General features: G+C 35.0%; 1 protein-coding gene across 4 annotated transcripts in view; it reads left to right on the forward strand.

The window, feature by feature from the left end:
- The window catches only part of myof (myoferlin), a 43,892-nt gene that overhangs the window by 15,613 nt on the left and 5,367 nt on the right, over window positions 1-22,912 (forward strand). Inside the window, exons 13-48 of one of the 4 annotated variants that reach the window (XM_056470146.1) lie at window positions 469-572; window positions 651-719; window positions 811-854; window positions 1,171-1,253; window positions 1,381-1,410; window positions 2,477-2,601; window positions 2,750-2,863; window positions 2,957-3,134; window positions 3,225-3,349; window positions 4,108-4,217; window positions 4,350-4,542; window positions 7,096-7,251; window positions 7,339-7,470; window positions 7,561-7,724; window positions 8,369-8,483; window positions 8,743-8,845; window positions 11,321-11,457; window positions 11,537-11,707; window positions 11,794-11,890; window positions 11,974-12,051; window positions 12,133-12,314; window positions 12,537-12,695; window positions 12,784-12,885; window positions 14,865-15,026; window positions 15,155-15,320; window positions 17,057-17,133; window positions 17,262-17,318; window positions 19,775-19,783; window positions 19,887-19,985; window positions 20,200-20,328; window positions 20,509-20,664; window positions 20,790-20,881; window positions 20,969-21,139; window positions 21,235-21,383; window positions 22,572-22,711; window positions 22,822-22,910. In XM_056470146.1, coding sequence (XP_056326121.1) covers window positions 469-572; window positions 651-719; window positions 811-854; window positions 1,171-1,253; window positions 1,381-1,410; window positions 2,477-2,601; window positions 2,750-2,863; window positions 2,957-3,134; window positions 3,225-3,349; window positions 4,108-4,217; window positions 4,350-4,542; window positions 7,096-7,251; window positions 7,339-7,470; window positions 7,561-7,724; window positions 8,369-8,483; window positions 8,743-8,845; window positions 11,321-11,457; window positions 11,537-11,707; window positions 11,794-11,890; window positions 11,974-12,051; window positions 12,133-12,314; window positions 12,537-12,695; window positions 12,784-12,885; window positions 14,865-15,026; window positions 15,155-15,320; window positions 17,057-17,133; window positions 17,262-17,318; window positions 19,775-19,783; window positions 19,887-19,985; window positions 20,200-20,328; window positions 20,509-20,664; window positions 20,790-20,881; window positions 20,969-21,139; window positions 21,235-21,383; window positions 22,572-22,711; window positions 22,822-22,910 — 4,267 coding nt within the window. The remainder of the gene's footprint in view (window positions 1-468; window positions 573-650; window positions 720-810; window positions 855-1,170; window positions 1,254-1,380; window positions 1,411-2,476; window positions 2,602-2,749; window positions 2,864-2,956; window positions 3,135-3,224; window positions 3,350-4,107; window positions 4,218-4,349; window positions 4,543-7,095; window positions 7,252-7,338; window positions 7,471-7,560; window positions 7,725-8,368; window positions 8,484-8,742; window positions 8,846-11,320; window positions 11,458-11,536; window positions 11,708-11,793; window positions 11,891-11,973; window positions 12,052-12,132; window positions 12,315-12,536; window positions 12,696-12,783; window positions 12,886-14,864; window positions 15,027-15,154; window positions 15,321-17,056; window positions 17,134-17,261; window positions 17,319-19,774; window positions 19,784-19,886; window positions 19,986-20,199; window positions 20,329-20,508; window positions 20,665-20,789; window positions 20,882-20,968; window positions 21,140-21,234; window positions 21,384-22,571; window positions 22,712-22,821; window positions 22,911-22,912) is intronic. The other 3 variants (XM_056470148.1, XM_056470147.1, XM_056470149.1) reach the window with 3 other exon arrangements.

The raw sequence follows: 22,912 nt of genomic DNA on the forward strand, positions 1-22,912 counted from the left end.
GAGAATCTGTATTTTCAAGAAACTTCTAAATTTAGTGTCATCTCTTTGCCCATTATTAGCGCCATTTTATGTCTGCATTTTTTTTCTGCTCATTTATTTTAATAAAACCTTGCTCTGTGTTATGTATTAAACTGAATCAAACGTTTAATAGTGTGTAATGTTTGCTCTTTTGATGATTTGGTTGCTTTTGTTCTCATAAGTTGTTTTTGACTAAGTGTTTAATATATGGTTACATGTTAATATTTAAAATAGGAATGAAATAAAGTGATGGAAGTTCTGATATTAATGTGCTGTTTGTGAATTTTCTAAAGTCTTAGCTAGTAAAAGTAGTGGAATATATTTAGATTTAATATAAAAACATTGTATTTACTCCATAAGTTGTACTAAACCGTTTCTTTTCCCAGTCTGTGACATAAATACAGTTTCAAAACGTTTGCGACGGTTGTAACATTGAAATTGTGTTTTCAGTGGATGACTCCATTACCCAGTCTTTAAAAGAAGCATTTGGGGGTCAAGTAAACAAGAAAAACCTAGTGGATCCATTTGTTGAGGCCTGGTTTGCTGGCAAAAAGGTAGTCAGGCATGCAGCAATAATGATTCCCATCTTACCTGTGTTAGACTTGTCTAAACTACAGTTACATATTTTTCAGCTCTGTACACAAATAATTGAGAAGAACGCAAACCCAGAGTGGAACCAACAACTCAATCTGCAGGTCAAGGTAATTGACTAGATTTATAAAAACATTATTAATCAATATTTTGCTAGTTCTTTGCCGTTTCCCATTTGAAATACTTCTGATTACTTTACAGTTTCCATCCATGTGTGAAAGAATCAAGCTGACTGTGTATGACTGGTGAGCATCTTGGCATGGTGAAGAGGTTGTAAATTCACAGCAGATACAAACTTTTCAAATCTGTACTGAGAGAAATCCCTCTGTAAGCTGGGAGTTAAAAATGTGAGCTGGGAGTTAGAGTTTGGTCAGTGTTTTGATTTGGGAGGACGCAGGCAGGCAGTATGAGTCATAACAGGGCTGTCCCACCCTCTCCCACAACGCATTCCTCCCCATAAACCATACAGCTGCTTGGGGAACAGTGGAAAAACTGAGAATACCCCTAGCCAGACTGATTCTGTGACACACTGGAAATAAGCTAACTCCCACTTCTTCTCAGGGATCGCCTCACTAGGAATGACACCATTGGCACCACATATCTGGATCTGACCAAAATAGCGTCCTCTGGTGGAGAAAGTGAAGGTACAAAATTCCTTTAAATACCTTTAAAAAATGACCTTTTTAATTTTCAACTGAATAGGCCATATCCTGAACATTTGAGGTTTCATTCTTGAATATTATTTTGTTCGTTTTTTTTTCTTTGTGATAGAGGATCATCCAGGAGATGAATTTTCAGCAAGTAAAGTTTGCATATTTGCGTTGATTCCAGATCTGCAATCCCTTGTGTCCAAACCTATCAATTTATACATTAAGGAATATTCTAGTTAAAAGGAAGTACTTTTAAGATCTATAAAATGCTTATACTTTTAAGCTTTTATTTTTATATTTGTATTGTTCTGAAAGGGTGCGGTACCCAAGGGGTTGCAAGTTACATTGCAATTTATAAATGCCTGCAGCATATGCTCTTTGGGTTAGCATAAGAACAGACCACTTATGCTATCTGTGGCAACATTTAGTTGCACATCAAGCTTTTAAACGTTACGATGCACTCTAACCTTAATCACCTCAATAAAATAGCATGGCTTAATTAAACATCTCACAAACACTGCTGAGCAAAAGTTTGTACAATTAAGTTTTTTTCACTAATGCTTATAAAGGCTGTATTTATTTGATAATAAAATGGTAAAATTATACTATTTAAAAGAACGGTTATGTTTCAATATATTTAAATTATGCCAGTGATAGCAAAGCAAAATATCAGCATCATTTCTCCAGTCTTCAGTGTCATGATCTTTCACAAGGTATTCTATATTGCTGTTCAAGCAACATTAATATACTGTATAAGCTGTGACACTACAATTTAAATGTTAGAGTAATCTATTCTTTTATAATTTTATTCACCAAGGAAATGTTCAAATTGGTTAAGTTAGAATTCAGACATTTTAAATTAACATTCATATTTGTGACACTGACATGTTAAATACTTTACAATTTAACCGTTTCTATTGTATTATTTATCAAGTAAATGCAGCACTGGTAAACATTAGAGACTTTAGAAAAACTTAATGGAAACCTTTGTAAATCTGTTATGTATAATCATATTGTGATGACACCCATCAGCAACCCTGTCCATACAGTATAGTTGAAATCACAGCATGACTTTAATGATCAATCATTTCAATTTTGCTATACTAACCAAACTACTAACATAAAAGTCTCAGGGATGCTTTAACAAACCTCACACTAAAGGTGATCTAACTAATATAATGTCACTGGCAACAATTTATTGATCATGTTTTCCACAGGAGAAACTGGAGAATCTGGGATTGGCTTCCTGCCTACCTTTGGGCCATGCTATATAAATCTTTATGGCAGCCTGAGAGAGTTCTCAGGTTTACCTGATCAATATGATGACCTTAATCTAGGCAAGGTAAGTGAAATAATACATTTTAAGTCTCCTGTCCCAAGTTCAATTCACTAAAAAAAACATTGGTAGTGACCAGTAAAAATGTCGATAATATTTAATACAATATTGAAAAATCGTTTCAAAGAGGCTAAAAATGTATGATCATTTGTAGGGTGAAGGAGCGGCTTATCGAGGGAGAATTCTTGTTGAACTCTCTACAAAACTTGATGGAAAGACTGACAAATCTGTGGAAGAAATATCAAGCGATGATATCTTAGTAGTTCAAGTGAAGCTCTTTGAATTTTTATTGCTTTCAATGCCTTTTTTCCACTTGAAACATTTATTCACAGTTTTTTTTTTTCGTTCATTTTATATTTAGAAATATCAGCGCAGGAGGAAGTATTGTCTGTGTGCAGTGTTTCACAGTGCTACTATGATCCAAGAACCCGGAGAGCCCATTCAGTTTGAAGTTAGCATCGGCAACTATGGAAACAAGATGGACCTAACGTGCAAACCTCTGGCTTCAACTACACAGTACAGCTGTGCTGTTTTTGATGGTGAGGCTCATTGAATATATTTGATTTTGTTACAGATGAGCAAATACATATAGTATCTGTGAAACTGAGTTTTTAATTTGGTCCTTTCAGGTAATAATTACTACTACCTGCCCTGGGGTGACACTAAACCTGTAGTTGCCGTTACTTCTTTTTGGGAGGATATCAGTCACCGGTTAGACTCCCTGAATATCCTTCTGTATATATCTAACCGTTTGGTAAGTAAATGTTTTTTTAAATTTGCTCATGGGTTAGTAGTGTAATCAAACACATACAGTTTTTATTTTAGGTGTACCTCTTGTGTACTGGACAAATGCATTCTATAGTACAGCATGTGTAGAACTGTTAATTTTGAAATTTCTGGATTTAACTTAAATCTCTTGATTATCAGTTCTTAAATGTAAAATTAATTTTTGTAACCTAAAATATCATGGTAATGTGCAGATAATCAAATAAAAAAATTGTATAGGAGATAATTAGTTTTTGATCTTAAGAATTTTTAATAATAAAAATGCCTCTGGTTTCCCCCACAAGTCCAAAGACAGGCGCTATAGGTGAATTGGGTAAGCTAAACTGTCCGTAGTGTATGTGTATGAATGAGTGTATGGGTGTTTCCCATTGATGGGTTGCAGCTGGAAAGGCATCCGCTACGTAAAACTTATGCTGGATAAGTTGGCGGTTCATTCCGCTGTGGTGAACCCAGATTAATAAAGGAACAATCCTGAAAAGAAAATGAATGAATGAATGAATGAATAATAATAATAATAATAAAGACACAGAAACATTTTATGATGTTTAATAAAAAAGAAGCAATGCTATGTTTAGTTTTTCCCATGCTTTAATGAAATCCTACTGATCTGTGTTTCTTTAAAATCGAGGTACATATAGAGCTGTAATTTTTGTTTACCATTACACTACTAGTATGCATTGAATGTATTTATTCTTTGCGCATCAAACACAATTCCTTCTTTTGCAGCAAACAAACATCAATGCATTAAAGTTTGCAGTACAGTCCAAAGCTACAGATGCACGACTAGTAGAAATCTGGCTAAAGCTCATCAACCAGTTAATGGAAGATATCAGCAGGTAATATCCTCTATAGGTCATCATTAACATGCCACTACATGCATTTTTTATAAGTTTTCTGTTGGAAAATTAGTAACTTTCTTGCATGTAAGATATTATTTTTAATACATGTTTTATCTCCTGTGTACTCAGCTTAAAAATTCCTGACCTGGAAGGGAAGCCCAATCTCACGTCACTGGATATTCAGATAAAGAAGTTACGGGATAAGGCCCTGGAGGGCATCATGGAAGGGGCCAAGCGCTTGTTTGAAGAGGCCACAGATGTTAATAAGTGCTTGACTATCATTGAAGGCTGGCTTGAGAAACTCAGGCAACTCGCAGAGGAGGTATGATGCTTGATTTGTGTGTACAACGAGTTTGTGTGTAGGAATGGAGCTACAGTTGTTAATATGCAGAGGGATTTGTAGTATACTTTGTACGTAATTTCCTGTTATTTCAACATTTTTCTGATGTTATTTTTCAGACACCAGTCTGTAATAATTATTGCTTTAATTTAACCTAAATTAAACTGGACCTATTATACAAAATTCTCTTTTGCATGTTGTTTGAACACTGTGCACAGTGTGTATGTAAACAACCAGTGTGTAATGGTGAAAAAAAAACACTTTCTCAGCTGCTCATATGTGCTCTGGTAGTATTTACAGGTCATAAAAGGTGGAATAATAATGGGAAATAATCACCTCAAAATGAATGCAAGTATGCAGGTCCTTTACTTGAATGAAATGCATAAATATCTATTGCTCGCACACTTGTGATTTATCAATGTTTATGTTTTTTCTCAAATATATTCAAACAATGAAAAAAAGCATCATTTACAGTCTATGTTAGGGCTGTGCGATTGTGGCTAAAATAAGAATCATTTTACTTTGTTTAAAATAATGATCACTTTTTTCTCATGATTCTGTAGATGCAAAATAAAGTTTAATATGAGTATCCTATTATTATTGTTATTCTCAAACATATGGTAAAACGACAGTATTAGCCTATGTGTAGGTATATTGTTGGTTAAAATGCTTAATTTTGTACTTGGAATGACTTGGAATGGTGAACTTAAATAGACTTTTTAAATATGTCCTGGTTGTTAATTCACAGTAAAGTGATTACATCACAATACAACTGTTCATAATTATAATGCTGAATTATTATGTGTGAGACATATACTTGCAATCTGTCATTGTCAACATTATTAGATCGTTTTTTTTACTGGTAAAATGAGACCTTTGTCATTATCAGATTACCTTTTGCACTATATTCAATGTTACAGTATATAGGCTAGAGTAGTTATATTAACGTTGTTAAACGTTTATTCTCCTTTCGGTTTCACTTTCACTGCCTATTACCTGTTATTCACACAACTCATCCTAATGTATATAGGCAGCAATATTTGGATATTAGAAGCCAATATTCTCAACACTCACCTATTTTTACAGATGGTTCAAAGGTGGAAAATGGCGTAGCAGCAGCTATGGTAACTGGGCAACAACGTTATGGAATCAGTCTGCCTAAAGAATGCACAATATTCACAGCTGAAGCCCGTGCTTTACTTTTTGGAATATATAGAAAATGTCCAACAAAAGAAATGTATCATTTTTACAGACTCCAAATCATGCCTCCAAGTTATGGAATCTTTTAAAAAAAAAAAAAGATCATCCTTTGATTGATAATATTTTAACTAAAGTTCACCAACTACAAAATCGGTTTTATTACTTAATTTTTTGCTGGATTCCAGGACATGTTGGGCTTTCAGGAAATGAGCGAGCTGATGCAGCTGCTAAAGATGCTTTGAAGCAAGTAGTAAACATGCCAAATTCCTCTATCAGAGATGGGACCTTTTATCAATATTTACATTTTAAACAAGTGGCAAGAGGAACGGGATGTATTGGAAAATAATAAATTATATGGAATCCAACCTGAAATCTCAAACAGAATTTTAAGGCTAGATTTGATCAAGTGTTTTTTACTAGATGTCGTATTGGACATACAAGAATAACCCATGTTTTTTTTGCTCCAAGGTGAAAACCCTACTTACTGTTTGGACTGCACAATTCCACTTACTATGAAACATATTTTACTGGATTGTCCAGCTTTTAATGATTCCATAAGACTTTTTTTAATGAAATGAACTCTCTTACAGACAATTTTAGCAAAGTGACACCAGAAAGATTTTAGAATTTATATCATCAATTATCACTAAAAATCTTATTAAATTTGTGTTTATTTATTTATTTATTTATTTATTTATTTATTTATTGTATATCTAATTTTGAAATGTTCCTGCCCTGAAAATAGCCTTGGTTGCTGACATGGCATTAAATATAAAAAAATAAATGTATAATACCTGTTATTCGCAGCCTACTGAGGTTCTGTTCACTAAAGTAGACTTCATTAGATGGCACGCACGTCCTCTCTGTGGTGAACATACTTCATGGTCAGCTCGGGTTTGATTTCGCGGCCACAAATACGTCATTACATGAAGACAGAAATTAAATTTTTTGGGGAATTATACCATATAAATACAGTATGTGACTCTTTCAACACCATTTAAAGGTGTCCATGTTGCTGAGCAATGATCGTGTGGGGGATGAATTGAGATCATGATCTTTTTTTATTTTTATTTTTTTGATTAATCATGCAACCCTAGACTATGTATTCACTTTCATTAACATCTTTAGAAAAGATGAAGTCGTTGATTGTTAGTTCTTGTTAACTGTCAGTGCAGTAACTAATGTTCTAAAGCTCAAATGTGGATTTTAATAATGCATTAGTAAATGCTGAGCTATCCTTAGTAAGTGCTGTACAAGAATTGTTCATTCTGAGTTCATGTTGTAATGTCCATTTATGTTAATAATAATCTAATCTCAGATCATGTCTTTCCAAAGCCTCAGAACAGCATGCCTGATGTCAATATCTGGATGTTGAGAGGAGAGAAGAGGGTAGCGTACACCCGCATCCCAGCCCATCAAGTGCTCTATTCGTCCTACTGTGAGCAGGCATGTGGCCAATACTGTGGGAAGACCCAGACTGTTTTTATGCAGGTATACTGGCAGTTTATATCACAGTACTGTTAAAAGTGACTTATTCTGCTCTGTCAATGACTCCATGATAACTGATTCTCCTAACAGTATCCAATGGACAGCAAAAAGGGTTTGAAGATTCCTGTTAAGATACGTGTGAACATGTGGTTAGGACTGGCAACAGAGGAAAAGAAGTTCAATCACTATGCACAAGGGATGTTCAATGTATTTGCAGAGCTGGTAAATGTGTTTTCTTTTTCTTTTTTTTTTTATTTGGAGAGATGCAGTCATGACCATGGAGCTGATTTTAATCACTTGTCCCGTTTGCAGTATGAAAATCAGGCTCAGGTTCTGGGAAAATGGGGCACCACTGGTCTGCTGAATCGTAGCAAGTTCTCTGATGTTACAGGCAAAATCAAGCTGAAGCATGAGTACTTCATGCCCCCTGTTGGCTGGGAGTGGGAAGGTGATTGGAGTGTTGATCCAGAGAAAGCGTGAGTTGCAGAAATACAGTACTGAATGTTGAACTTGAGGCTTGTTCACACCTCAATATTTAGTTTTATTGTCAGTGTATAAAAGGTTTAATTGGAAAGACAAGTGTTTTAAATGCATGCCCAGACTCCCTACTGTTACGTCAATCTACAACTGAGCTTTTAAAACAAGTATTTTGCCATGCAACAGTGAATAGATTCTAGAAATGGTCTGTCTTGTTTCTGGACTATTGTATTTAGTGTTGCCTGAAAGGATCTATAAAATTACTTAAATTGTCATTTTAAATCATTTTCAATAGAAATATGTAGATACAATCTTTAAGTATTCATGTTGGTGTAAATAAGACTTGAGTTTCACACCTGTATAGCTCAGGGGTGTCCAAAGTCGGTCCTGGAGGGCCGGTGTCCTACATATTTTAGCTCCAACCTACTTTAACACACCTCCTTGGAAGTTTCTAGTATACCTATAAAGAGCTTGATTTAGCTGGTTTGTGTGTGTTTAATTGGGAATGGAACTAAAATATGCAGGACACCGGCCCTTCAGGACCGACTTTGGTCACCGCTGGTATAGCTTTTCCATTATAACTTTTGGCATCATGGAAAGTTTGATATGGACATTGACACTTTTTTGGGGGGTGGTTGGGTAGTCTGCTGACCGAGGCTGATGCTGGACACACAGAGTTTGTGGATGAGGTGTATGAGAATGAGACCCGATTCCCAGGAGGTGAATGGAAGCTGGCCGCAGAGACTTACACCGATGTGGTAAAAGCACCTGCCAAACATTAGCATCATATCTGAGTTATGAAAATGGCTGAGATGCAACTGTTTGAAAATCTGAGAGTAAATCTGTAAATATTGAGGATTACTTTTTAAAGTTTTCTAAACAAAGTGCTTGACAATGCACATTTCTATTTTCAAATTTAGTTTAAGTTTGAATTTATTGTTGTGATTCTGTTCGAATGGCCTCTATGGAGCTAGTACTTGTACACTTTGGGGGAAAAAAGCGTTTTGGTATTTACAGAATGGAGAAAAAGTTCTGGGCCCTAAAGAGATTGAGTGCCCATCTGGCTGGACCTGGGAGGATAACTGGACCTTTGATGTCAACCGTGCTGTAGATGAAAAAGGTGAGTCTGTGTTTGTACACGGCAAAAAAAAAAAATTCGTACTTAGATTTTTTTGTGTTGTTTCTGGTCCAAATATCTAAAAATTCTTAAATCAAGAAAATGTTTCTAGACAAATAAAACATATTGGGCCCTATCATACACCCGGCGCAATGCAGCGCATGGCGCGATGCAAATGTTATTTACTAGTTTCAGCTTGATGCAAGGTCATTTTGACGTTTTGCACCATGCTGTTTAAATAGCAAACGCATTTGCGCTCATGAGCATCCATAGGCGTTGTGGTCTAAAATGGTGGTGTGTTGAGGCACATTGCTGGCGTGATGCTATTTTGAGGAACTTAAATAAACTCCAAGCAGGTCTAAAGTCCAGCGTAGAGCGCATTAGTTGTGCACCTCGCCTAAACATTGCTTAAAACACACAGGATGTACAGCAATACAGAAATATCTTTACAAATGAAAAAGGATTAAAATGTTACAAAAAATATTCTTTTCTATAAATACAAAAACCATACCTCCGTGCCTTCTTCACCTCTGGGTTGTTTTTTTCAGTTTATTAACGACAACTTGCTTTTGTATAATGTTGTTGTTATTATTATTTATTGTATGCATATTTATATTTGTTTTATTAAAAACAAGCTTAGATTTGTCCACCTGTCAGGTTTTGGACCATATGGGGCATAGGATGTGCGTTTGGATATAATATTTTTTTGACCACACTTCGTTATTACTGTTCATTTTTTTGTTTGCTGGAATTTAGAGCTGAATTTAGAAATGGTTTTGAAACAAATCTTTGCGCTTAACAAACAAAATTAATTATGTAGCCGTATGGATGTCTTCAGTGGAGAGCGTACAACACTGTTTCCTCATCCATGAAAGAGTGAAAGTAAAGGCCGAATAGAGGAGGCTCATTATCCTTGCGCTGCAGATGCTGTTTTCTTAACTGTTTTGAAGTGTTCAGTTTTTCCACTTACAAAGTCCGCCATGTAAATTGCAAATGCGCCATGGAGCGACGCAACTGACTCTTAAAGAGTATGGGAGATGAGACTCTGATTGGTTTATTCTCAAAACACACCCAGAACTCATTAAGAGAATAAACTCAACCCTGTTAGACCATGCACCACGACGCAGAGCGTGTTTTCCTATCTTTAAAATAGCAAAAGTTGATTTGGACACCCCTTAATGCTTTTGCGCCCTGCGCTTTAGACTTTGGGCTCTTGTTTAAGGATCTAGGTGCAAAGTCTTGTTTTCAGAAATAATATGCCAATATTAAGTGAGTTCTTCCTTAAAACAAGCAAAATATTCTGCCAATGGCATAAGCAAAACAATCTTATGCCAAAAGGAAAAACAAGATTAATTTGCTTGCCCCATTGGCAGATTATTTTGCTTGTTTTAAGGGAAAACTCACTTAATATTGGCATATTATTTTTGAAAACAAGACAATATGTTTTGCTTGCCTAGAAAATGCTTCTTGAAAAGAATTGTTAGAATGGATTAGAAAGAAGACAAAAAAATCTAAGTAAGAAAAGTATTTTTTGCAGTGTACTTCTGTTCTACAGAAAAATATGAATTAAAAAAGGTCCAGTGCCAAAAGTTTAAAGCCAACTTTTACTTCAAACTACAGCACATCTAGTTGAGTCATGAATCTCTAGTCTGATTTTTTTTTTTAGGTTTGGAAAATCTGACAAACCTTTAAACTGATTTTTCAGTGGTTTTTTTTTTTTCAATTTAAAGAAAATTTAATGAGAAAATAAAGTACAGAACATGCTTAATGTTAAAAATAGCATAATGCTCATTCATTTTCTTTTCATCCCTTTAATAATCTGGGGCTGCCACAGTGGAATGAACCACCAACTAATCCAGCTGGCTACAGCTTTATGCAGCGGTCCAATCACAGGGAAACATCCATACACACATACACTATGGCCAATTTAAGCTTACCCAATTCACCTATACCTGCATGTCTTTGGACTTGTGGAGGAAACCGGAGCGCCTGAGGAGAACATGCAACTCCACATAGAAATGCCAACTGACCCAGCTGAGGCTCGAACCAGCGACCTTCTTGCTGTGAGGCAGTTGTGCTACCCACTGCGCCACCGTGATACCAGCACCACTCTTAACGAACCATAAAAAGGTCTAAATAGATTGCTTGCACTGAATGACATCTGCATTCCAGCATCTAAGGCTTTATTCAAGGCAGGCAGTTAATCCATGCACAGGTCATTCTTATACACAAGGGTTTCCTATATACAAGTCAACTGAGGGACAATCTTAATGCACTGATACAGGGGGAAAAAAATGTAACCTACACACAAACAGCCTTTTGTTTCTGCCAAGGCTTGAACTGGGGACCTACTTTTGCTTTTAATTATTACATCACATTTATTAATTGCCTGATTTGAATTTTTGGTTATTAAAATAAACCTAAATTTAAATATTTGGGTTAAGCAGATGTATGAATGATATGTATTCATGCTTTTAGGTTGGGAATATGGCATCACCATTCCACCTGACGAAAAGCCCAAATCCTGGGTAGCTTGTGAAAAGATGTACCATGTTCATCGTCGCAGAAGAATGATTCGACCTCGCAAAAAGATTCCTGGTGCCAAAACGGCTGATGCAAGTGTATTTCTTTTAAAAATTTTAATGATTAAATTATGCTTTTGTACAGTGGGTTTACTGTTTGCTTGACATGCAGAAGAAGGATACAGGAAATGCAGAGGGGTGGGAATACTCTTCACTCATCGGCTGGAAGTTCCACAGACAGCAACGATCATCTGACACTTTCCGTCGGCGCCGCTGGAGAAGGAAGATGGCACCTGCTGATCGGGTTGGAGCCTCTGCCATTTTCAAGCTAGAGGGTGCCCTGGTCAGCATTAAACCATATTTCATTATCCTAATACTTATCTGACTTTTAATGGCCACATGAAATGAGTTTGATGATCTGCTTTACAGGGAGTCGACATGGAAAGTGATGAAAAAGGGGCCAAAGCAGATGCATCTGTTAAGCAGTTTGGAGCAAACACACCAACTATTTCATGTACATTTGATCGTGAGTTTCAATAAGTAGATTATTATTATTATTATTATTTAAAAGGTTTCAATTAATTCATTTTGAACCTGGTTTTCTTGCAGGAGCCAACGCGTACCACTTGAGAGTCTATGTTTACCAGGCCAGAAACCTCACTGCTCTAGACCAAGACAGTTTTTCAGGTGTTCTAGAAGTTTTCCCATCTTTAGAATAAATTGACAAGGCTTTTATTATAATTGAAATTGCATTGGTTTAAATTTCAGATCCGTACGTCCACGTGTCCTTCTTGCATCACAGCCAAACAACAGAGACCATCCAAAGCAACTTGAACCCAACATGGGATCAAACTCTTATTTTTAAAAATGTGGAAATCTATGGTGATCCCCAATCTCTGGTCCAGAATTCACCAGTAGTGGTTATGGAAATCTTTGACCGTGATCAAGTGGTTAGTCTGATGTATTTATGCTCTCGCTTTCATTTCACTCATTTGATATCAGCTTTCAGTCTGCATGAGCACATTTAAAAGGGAAAATTTAAGAACTCATTCAGATGAATTTAAAAAAAAATAAAATACCAGAGAAATTATAGCTACTGTATGTGCTTCCCTTTTTAGTTTGCAAGTATATTTACTAAATGATTTTTTTTTTTTTACCTTGTTTTTGTGTAGGGTAAAGATGAAATGCTTGGTAGAAGTACATGTGTACCTTTGGTGAAGTTGGCTTCAGGTATGGATGGATCTCCCAAACTTCTCTGGGAACCTGTAACACACAAAAACGCTTCGGCTGGGGAGATTTTAGTGGCTGCAGAGCTCATTCTGAAGACAAAGGTATGGTTTGTTATAGATTTTGGCTCCATTAAACAACACCAGCTGCCAATTCCCTGGTTCACATTGACGTTTTTGTTGCCTGTTCCAGGGAAATGACACTGAACTTCCCCTTGTTCCCCCAAAACGGGGAGATAATCTCTATATGGTTCCTCAAGGGGTGCGTCCAGTAGTGCAGCTCACTGCCATAGAGGTCAGTTTATCTTGTTTGCGTTTGTTTTTTGTTTTTTTTCATATTACAGGAAATTTATGAATCTATATATGATCCTCCTAGATAAAATGTACTCTGAAAATGTACTCAAAAAACAATAATAAAAAAAAAGTCCACAAAAAAATACTTGCACGCAACAACCCAAATTTAAAACTCTTGTTAGAAAAGTGTCTTGAAGTTAGTTTAGAATTTTTCTGTGTACTGTATGTAGATGTTATTGTTGATGTGGAGTGTATAAACTGACAGAAGAGTTCACTGCATGACAGATGGAGGCGCCACTGCTTCAATCACTTGAATTTCTGTCATTTCTGGTCCTACAGATAATAGAAATGCAAATTTCTTATCTGTAAAGACTTTTTTTAATGTGCCTCTTGCAATAACAAAGCATTTGTGCTTTTCTAAAATAATGAAAGCAGACATCCATCTAATTTCTCTGTCTTTGTGAACGTGAGTACATCACAAGAAAAGAAACCTTATTTGACTTGCAGACATAAAAAAAAAAATCATTAAATGTATATACGAGAGAGAGAGAGAGATCAAACTTTTTACTTTAAAATTAACCAATTTATATTGGAAATAAATATTCTCAGGTAATGTAATACATATTTACATTTAGCCATTTAGCAGTAAGAGTGTAACGATCACAACCCACAGTTTAGAACGCATGTGACCCACGGATTAATAACTTTTTTGAACTTGTAGGTTTATCCAACATTTATAACATTTGCAGAGAGATCACCTCCTGCGTCATTCTAATCATGTGTATGTAAACATTTTGGCTTCCGTGTAAAATATAATGATGATGGAATAAATGCTTTCCTAGGTTATTAAATAAATGTATTTTCTGTCACTGCTCATTTAGCCTGCATTTAATGCATTCAATGTAAAGCTGCACAATTAAATATTAAAAGATTTAAACCCGCGCAACATAAATGATTATGATTTCCATGTTTATTAATCCTTCGAAGTGCTGCATTCAAATCTGCGTTTGATCGAGAGGATCAGTTTTTACATTTTTTGTTAGTTGCAAACAATTAAATAACACAGAAGTAATAGGATAACAGTTTATAGTTCAGATTGACTGTTTATGGTAAAGGTTAAAATCACTGTTTATTGGAACTTGATGCTGGTGTTGTAGCAATTACATTGTGTAACCAAAGGGTGGCGACAAACAACCATCAAAATTATGTCACTAAGTTTCCAGAAATGATCCACCTATAATGAAACATGAAGTTTTAAGTGTGAATTATTGAATCATTCATTGAAAATAAATATGAAATGTTGTACAAGATTTTTATATTTAGCATTATTAGCAACAGTAGCAAAGATAGTTTTTTGTATTGAACATTTTCCTTTTTTTCAGCTGGTTCTTTCTTGATTTTTATAAAAAATACAGGTTCTAAGTTCTGTTTGTTAAAACCAGTGGTTTTGGCAGTAATATTTTTGTGTAAATGGAAAATGACATTTGTTTCCTCTCTTTTTTTACTGATCTGAAAAGTGGTCCGATCTGTGACGCAGAAACCATAGTGTTATCCGAACTGTGAGATCTGTGATCCATTACACCACTATTTAGCAGATGCTTTGTTTTTGTTCTTACACATTCACAATCATTATCTCTACTTGGTGCTTTGCCAATGTTTTGTATGTGCTTGAGCACTTATTAGGTTATACAGGCTATTAAAGGCTGATTTATTATGATTTGAGTTTATTAATAAACGTGCAATGAGTGACTAATTGTTAAAATGAACAACAACTAGTTGACCATGAATATCTATTTTCATTTGGTGGCAGCCCTAATGTTTTTTTTTTATGTTTTTCTAAATTCCTTTACTGAATTATTGTTTGTATGATGAAATTACATTTGATTCTAAGTTAAACCATTAATAATAATAATAATAAGCCTTGCATTTGTTGTATCTTTGGGCAGAAAATACTATATACAATTTGACTTAAAATTGCAGGTTTTAGCATGGGGACTGCGTAACATGAAGATGTATCAACTGGCTCCAGTGACTTCACCCTGTCTGGTGGTAGAGTGCGGAGGAGAGCGCGTTCAGACAGCTGTCATCAAAAACATGAAGAAATGCCCCAATTTCCAAGGAAATGTCCTCTTTTTAAAAGTGGTAAGCAGTAAGACTTTGATATTTTAATGTAGTGACATTCACATTTAACTGCGGTTAAAGTGTTTATATAAATGTGGTTTAAGTGACTATATATCTTCAGCTTGGTGTTGTTTTGTTTTTTCCAAAAGCTTCTACCAAAGGAAGAGATGTATACTCCACCTATTGTGCTGAAAGTCATTGACCATAGACCTTTTGGACGGAAACCTGTGGTGGGTCAATGCACCATCACTTCCCTGGAAGAGTTCCGATGTGACCCGTATGTCACAGTTGCTGAGGTTGCCATGTCTTCAAAAGGTGTGTCATCTTTTAAACATCTGTGTTGGCTAAATTTCCTTCCTTCCTTTCACTTACTTATTTTGGAGATCTCTTTCATAAGGTGTACATCTATTCAAGGTATAAAAAAAAAACACTTTTTATTTTGCTTATACATGGCTGTATCATTTTTAATTTCACAGTTTCTGAAGTGGTTAATTCAAAGAACCCCTTTAAACCCTGACTTTCTGGGCTCCTGCTCTACTCTGATTGGTTGGATGTTTCAGTCTGTTTTGTTTTGGTCTGCCACGCCATATCTGAATTCAGCTTCAGAGGCTTACTTGGCACTTTTATACGCCGTCATACTATCTATTAGTAATAAGGATGTTGATTTTGGTTTTTAGAGCAGAAAATAGGGATGGCCAGCATATACTGTATATAGCTGCAATCCAAATTATTGGCCCCCCTGAATTCTTAGCCTCCTGTTTATTTTTTACCCAATTTCTGTTTAACGGAGAGAAGATTTTTTTTCAACAAATTTCTAAACATAATAGTCTTAATAATTCAATTCTATTAACCAAATTATTTTATCTTTGCCATGATGACAGTAATTACTATTTTACTAGATATTTTTCAAGACACTTCTACACAGCTTAAAGTGACATTTAAAGGCTAAACTAGGTTAAGTTAACTAGGCAAGTCATTGTATAACGATGGTTTGTTCTGTAGACTATAGAAAAAAAATATATAGCTTAGGGGACTAATAATTTTGACCTCAAAATGTTTTTTTTTTTTTTTTTTTAATTAAAACTGCTTTTATTCTAGCCAAAATAAAACAAATAAGACTTTCTCCAGAAGAAAAAATATTATCAGACATACTGTGAAAATTTCCTTGCTCTGTTAAACATCATTTGGAAAATATTTAAAACAGAAAAAAATAAAAGGGGGGCTAATAATTCTGACTTCAACTGTGTATATATATATATATATATATATATATATATATATATATATATATATATATATATATATATATATATATATATATATATATATATATATATATATATATATATATATATATATATATATATATATATATATATATATATTTATTTATTTATTTATTTATTTATTTATTTATTATTATTTTTATTATTTTTAAAATTTATTTATTTTTGTAACCTAATTATTCTGGAAAATCAACAAAATGCTTTATATAATAAATAAGCTTAAGTTCTTCAAAAAAAAAGACTTATTTCATTTTTTCATTTGCTTGATAAATGTAGTTAAATGGATATATGAACTTGGATTAATCTTACCATAACAGCAAATTCAGCAGTATGTTACATTTCACTGCTGTGCATACAAACTTTATTATGATAAACGTCCCTCAATTTACATCTTTTCACATGTATAAATAAAAATTCCACTTGTATAACAGAGAAAAATCTTATATGTAAACATTTCCCAGAATTGCCCAGGCTCATGCAGTCTGCAGTTAGCCACACTTATTTACATGTCACAGTATACACAGAATTATTATTATTATTATTTTATTTATTTATTTTTGCAGTAATCATATTGTCATGATTCATTACCCCCACCATGTGTGTCTGTTGTATTTTTACTTTACTTGCTTTTTTTTTTGTACCACACATGTATTTGAAATTTGTCTGAAATTTTACATTCACAATCAGCTGTATAACATGTCAATATCCAGAAACAAAAGCATAATGTGGACTTTTTCACTTTCTTTTTTTTTTTTTTTTTTGCAGTGGCTTTGATGGCAGCTAGTCCAGGACATCTCTCAGTAAACATTGATGATAGCAGACAGCAACTTCTAGAAGCTCAGGTACTGTCCCTGTTGTTTTGCTGTTGACAAGTCAGTGTAAGTTTAGGTACTGAATCTCGCATTGTGAGAGAACGCTCTATAATAGACACTGGTACACACATCTGTGTTATCTACTTTGTGAATTTCAGTACATGTATGGCATCTCAGCTGCTGTTGACAAAATAGCCACCTCTGGTCACCGTCAAGTATGTATAGTAATAAGGCACTTTAATCAAAATTCCTTTGTAATTAAATGTAATTCATGAGCTAATGCTATGAAGTGTGTAGCTTCTGTCTTAGTGCTAGAGTGAGTGTCATTGCTTTTTTCTTGTTGTTTTGTTTTATCTTTTTTATTATGCTTATGCTTGGCCTTGCTAAAAAGAAACAATGGCAATTCTCTTTGTCACCAGTAGAGGCACTGAAATTACACACTTCACCAATAATTTGTACTTTGTACATTTACATTGACGCTGAAAAGTCAATCTTAAAATTCTGTATTTACAAATGGGTCCAATTGAGGGTATATCTAATCAATCTGATGTGCTCCGAATGATCAATCTGATTTCCCATTCAGGTGATTTGTACAGCTGACCTGCTTTATATGGTATACTAACATTCGTCAAAGTGTGTTGTGTACATGTTCTGTTTTTCTACTGGCTTTCTGAGGCTACATCTACACTAACCCAAATAGATTTGAAAATGGATCTTTCTCTACATTTTGGCTTTATGTTTTCACTGAACTTTACTGAACTTTACTTTTACTCTATGTAAATGAAGAAATTGCATTTATTTATTTTATTTTGTTGTCCTTTTTCATGGTCAGGTATGGAAAATCAAGTTTTTTAAAACAGTGATTAATGTATAGTCATCTAATGTACCTATAAAAGTGTTTATATCACATTTATAGCCAGCATGTGCAGTTCACAGTAACTGTTAACATGGACCTGAATAATTTCTTTGAAATCGGATATAGCCAAGTTTGATTAAAAAGAGTAAAATTTCATTCAAATGGCAAGAGGTGGTTAAAACCTTTTCAAGCCCAATTGAGAGGACATCGAAAGGCTCGACTGAACTGATTCAGTCATTGTCAACATTTTCCAATTCAGAAAAACAATATTTGAAATCAGTACTGCAGTTATTTTCCCATTACACAGTGCACTAAAGGATCATTCTCAGTTGTGCGTTTAAAGTGCTGATATTTTCAGCATGGTGGACATACAGTGCATCTGGAAAGTATTTATAGCACTTTTTCCACATTTTTTTTATGTTACAGCCTTATTCCAAAATGGATTAAATTCATTTATTTCCTCAAAATTCTACACACAATCACAATATCTATAACTTGTCTGTCCAGATAGATTCCTATATTAAGTCTGTTTTTTTGTTTTCAACCAAAATGCAAAAGAATTAAGAAAATGTGCACTTCTTAAAACTCAATATTTATATTTGTGTAGTGTGCTCGTGTGAGAAAGAAATCTAGTTGAAAGCATGTGATGGAAAAACAAGCAGTCTGATTACTTCATTTATTGTGCAGGTAAACCAGGGGTGTCAAACTCAGTTCCTGGAGGGCCACAGCCCTGCAAAGTTTAGTTCCAACCCTAATTAAACACACCTGATCAAACTAATTGAGTTCTTCAGACTGAAGCTGCAGTCACACTGGGCTTTTCTTCCCATAGACTTCCATTCATACGCACGCGAATGCGTCAGACCTGAAACGCAAGGTCATGAGTCCAGTTTTGCAGGTTGCTGCGGTGCAAAGTTCAATCTTGGTGAACTCTAACCTGCAAAATCGCATCACTTGACTGCGTGAGACCAATCGAGGATCAAAACAGGACCTCTCTGGACAGAAATTTAAAGCATGGAGCAATCGCTCGCTTTTTTTTTTATGTCTAATCATCTTGTTTAATCCCGCCCCTTTTCGCAGCGCCACACGACAGAATTTCGCACACACAAAGCCCAGTGTGACCGTAGCTTTACCTACAGGTAAGTGTGTTGGAACAGGGTTGGAACTAAACTGTGCAGGGCTGCGGCCCTCCAGGAAATGAGTTTGACATCCCTGAAACCCTCTGACTGAGCAATCTGAATGATTTTATTCTGACTGGAACAAAACGTCTCCATGTAAACCCAATTAGTGTTGTTAAAGATTAATTAGATTTGTACAGTCTTGTATTACAGTTCTCCAAAAGACCAAAAAAGACTCAATTTTGCTGTCATGTGGCAAATAACTTGGAATAAGACTATTTTTGTCATTTCTGACATTTTGGTGTGGATGAAGAATTCTATACAAAAATGTCATTTTCAAATGTATGTGGATTAATGTAGACCTAGCCTGCTTCACCCCTATTAACTAACTTTATACCTTTTAAGTAATACAGGCATGTAATCATGGAGAAAAGTATTTGGACAGTGTGCACATTTGCATTACAATTAGATCTAGTTCTTATACTAGAAATACTAGTATGAATATCAGTATGAACTAGTAAAATTTTAGTAAGAACTAGTATCAGTTTTCATCTTCTTTTTAAAATATTTTAAATCCCCTAGACGTTGCACTTATAAAGTTGGGGTTAGATCATTTAATTTAACAATATTCCTGCTTACCAAACCTTAACAAATCTTTTTTTTGTGTGTGTGTGTGTTCAATACATGGTCTACCTGGCAGCGTGAGAAGGTGAGTTCTTTCCACCTCAGCTAGTTTGATCTAGTTTTACATTACCAGCAGATCTGTATACTAGATCTATATAGATAACTTGCTAATTTTGTCCCCCCTACAGGAGAAAGAGACGGTTGATTGGTGGAGTAAGTTTTATGCTTCCCTTGGGCAAAGTGAGAAATGCCGCCCATATCTTGACAAAGGATATGACACACTGGAGGTGAGTCTCTATACTGTAGCACAGCAATATAGATATGCATTATTGTTTCAAATTAAGTCAATAAAGACACTGATATTTAGGAATTTTAAACTCTTAACAGAAGAATGTGTTGCTTTAAAAGTAAAAAAAATCTATAATTGTAAATGTATTAGTTGTTGGATATGCTTTCACAGATTGTCACTGTATTGTTTAGTAATTGTTTTTGCTTTTATAGGTTTTTGAGCATGAGCTTGAAAATGTAAAGGAGTTTATGGGTCTCACTGATTTCTGTAAAACCTTCAAATTGCAACGTGGGAAAAATGAAACTGATGATGAGGACCCCAATGTAGTTGGAGAATTTAAGGCAAGATGTTTTCTAAATGGGTTTGGTGTTATACAAGTCATATTTTACATGTCTTGTTTAGTATCCTGCGTTATTTGAAAATGTCACTTTCTAAAAGTAAAATGAGCTGAGAACACTATTTCATGTTGACGTTTGGATTTTTTTTTTTGTTCCTTTGTTTCAATTGATGATGGTTTTCAGGGCTCTTTTATGGTCTACCCATTGCCTGATGATCCATCGGTGTTGCCTCCACCACGTCAGTTCAGAGAGCTGCCCGACAGTGTCTCTCAGGAGTGTGTGGTCAGAATCTACGTGGTTCAAGGCATCGACCTGCAACCCAAAGACAACAATGGCAAAGTACTGTCTTTTGTTCAGCATTTCAGAAAACATTAGAAGTTATTTTGTGTTTTAATTAGTAAATACTACTCATTTACCAATTACTTTTATTGTAAACAAGAAGCAATTGTGCTTTTCTTTTCCAGTGTGATCCATACATCAAAATCTCTTTGGGAAAAAAGTCTGTTGATGATAGAGACAACTATATGCCACTGACTCTCAACCCAGTGTTCGGAAGGTAATGTAAGATTGAGAGTTTGTCATGGATATTGATGTCAAGCTGTTGAAGAGGACTGATCGAGAACTGTTTTCTGTTTCAAAACAGAATGTTTGAAGTTACATGCTTCCTCCCTCAAGACAAGGACTTGAAAATTGCCGTCTATGACTTTGATCTGCTTAGCCGTGATGAGAAAGTTGGGGAGACCGTGATTGACTTGGAAAACCGGTTCCTTTCTCACTTTGGGTCAAGCTGTGGTTTAGCCCAGACATACTGCATGTAATACACTTTATTGATTTTTTTTTTTTCTTTGAGGACAATATTAAAGAAATGACTTGCATACTATAAATCCTAACATATTATTCATCAAATAGCTCTGGACCAAATCAGTGGCGTGATCAGCTCAAACCTTCTCAGATTCTTGAGCATCATGCTCGTTGGAAAGGATTAAGTCCACCTCGAAGTGAAGACAATGGAAACACATTATCCTTTGGTGGCCAACTGTATAGTCTCTCTGACTTTGGTGATTTTTCAGATTTTTATTCATTATTTTTTTTATCATCATTATGGTTGCATGACAGGCTGTTGTTGCATTACATACACCAAACTGTCCTTTCAGCCTGTTCTAACTCAGGTTGTGGGTCTTTTCTTATTCATTGCAAATTCAGTTGTCCCTTAGCAGATAATATAAGGGTCACATTTACCTTTGTTCAATGAGAATTCGAGGGTGAAATCCAGTCATTTTAAATGGAACTTATTTGTTCAAACTTTTATTTAAGGTCAGAAAATGCCAATTTTATTATTTATTTTTTTTATGTATTTTAGTTAGTGCAACAAATTCATGTGACCGACCAAAAGAAAAGTTGCGTAGGTCAATTTGGCTTTACATGCGAGTTACAATTGACAACTTTTTTGTTGTTGTTATTATTTTTTAACACAATTTTGCTAAAGAACCAGTCCATAAAGCATAAGACCATTGCTAAACAAATTGTATGTACAAAATAAAATAAATCCTTTGCTTCAAGAAAGATGTTTCACGTTTTCTGGTGCCAAGGATACCCAGATAAAATAAAATAAGATTGCAGGGTCTCAACCAAATCTACATATTAAAGAGAACCTATTAAGCCCTTTTTTACAAGATATGAAACAAGTCCCTGTCCCTAGAGTGTGTATGTGTAGTTTCAGCTTAAATTACCCCACAAATAATGTTTTATAACTCTTTGAAACTGCCCCTTTTAGGCTTCAATCCAAATTGTCGCTTTAAATTAAAATGAGATGCTCTTTTTCATGAGAGGGCGTAGTTACAAATGCCTTTGTGTCAGCATAGTGGCAGATTCAAAAACAAGACTAACATCCTATGCTAATAAGGGAGAGATCATCACTAATGGGCGGGGCTTTCCCCCTATGATGACACGTACAACTGGAGAATGTCAATCAAAGTGTTTCTGAAGATTGTTTTTATAAAGTGTGATTTATAAAACAAATAAAATTGATAAATTTTTACCATTAGTAGCTGGTTATATTCACAGACTGGTGCCACACAAACCCCCTATAAAAGTGGTTTTGCATAATTGGTCCCCTTTAACAACCACCCAAAATCTAAATAACCTTGAATGAAAATTTGACAACACTGTGCTTTGTCAAGCCAGCATGGAAGTCATCTAGTTATGTTTGGTGTGCTGTAGTAAATTTTTCTCTGTGTGCATTTTAGAAGCAAACAAGGAAATTCATGAACACCTGGGACCCCCAAGTGAACGGATTGCTCTGCATGTCCTCAGAACTCAAGGTCTGGTTCCAGAGCATGTTGAAACCAGAACTCTATACAGTAGCTTCCAGCCAACTCTCCCGCAGGTCTGATGCTGCTCACTGTCTGGTTCCTTCTATGATTTATTTTGTTTTATTTATTAGCTCTGTTTTGTTTGAAGGCACGCTTATAACACTGCTTTATCTGTGTTTTGTAGGGAAAACTACAGATGTGGGTTGACATTTTCCCAAAAAGCCTGGGGGCTCCTGGACCTCCTTTTGACATATCTCCACGCAAAGCAAAAAAGT

This window comes from Danio aesculapii, chromosome 12 (genome assembly GCF_903798145.1).
Source record: "Danio aesculapii chromosome 12, fDanAes4.1, whole genome shotgun sequence".
Taxonomy (NCBI): Eukaryota; Metazoa; Chordata; class Actinopteri; order Cypriniformes; family Danionidae; genus Danio; species Danio aesculapii.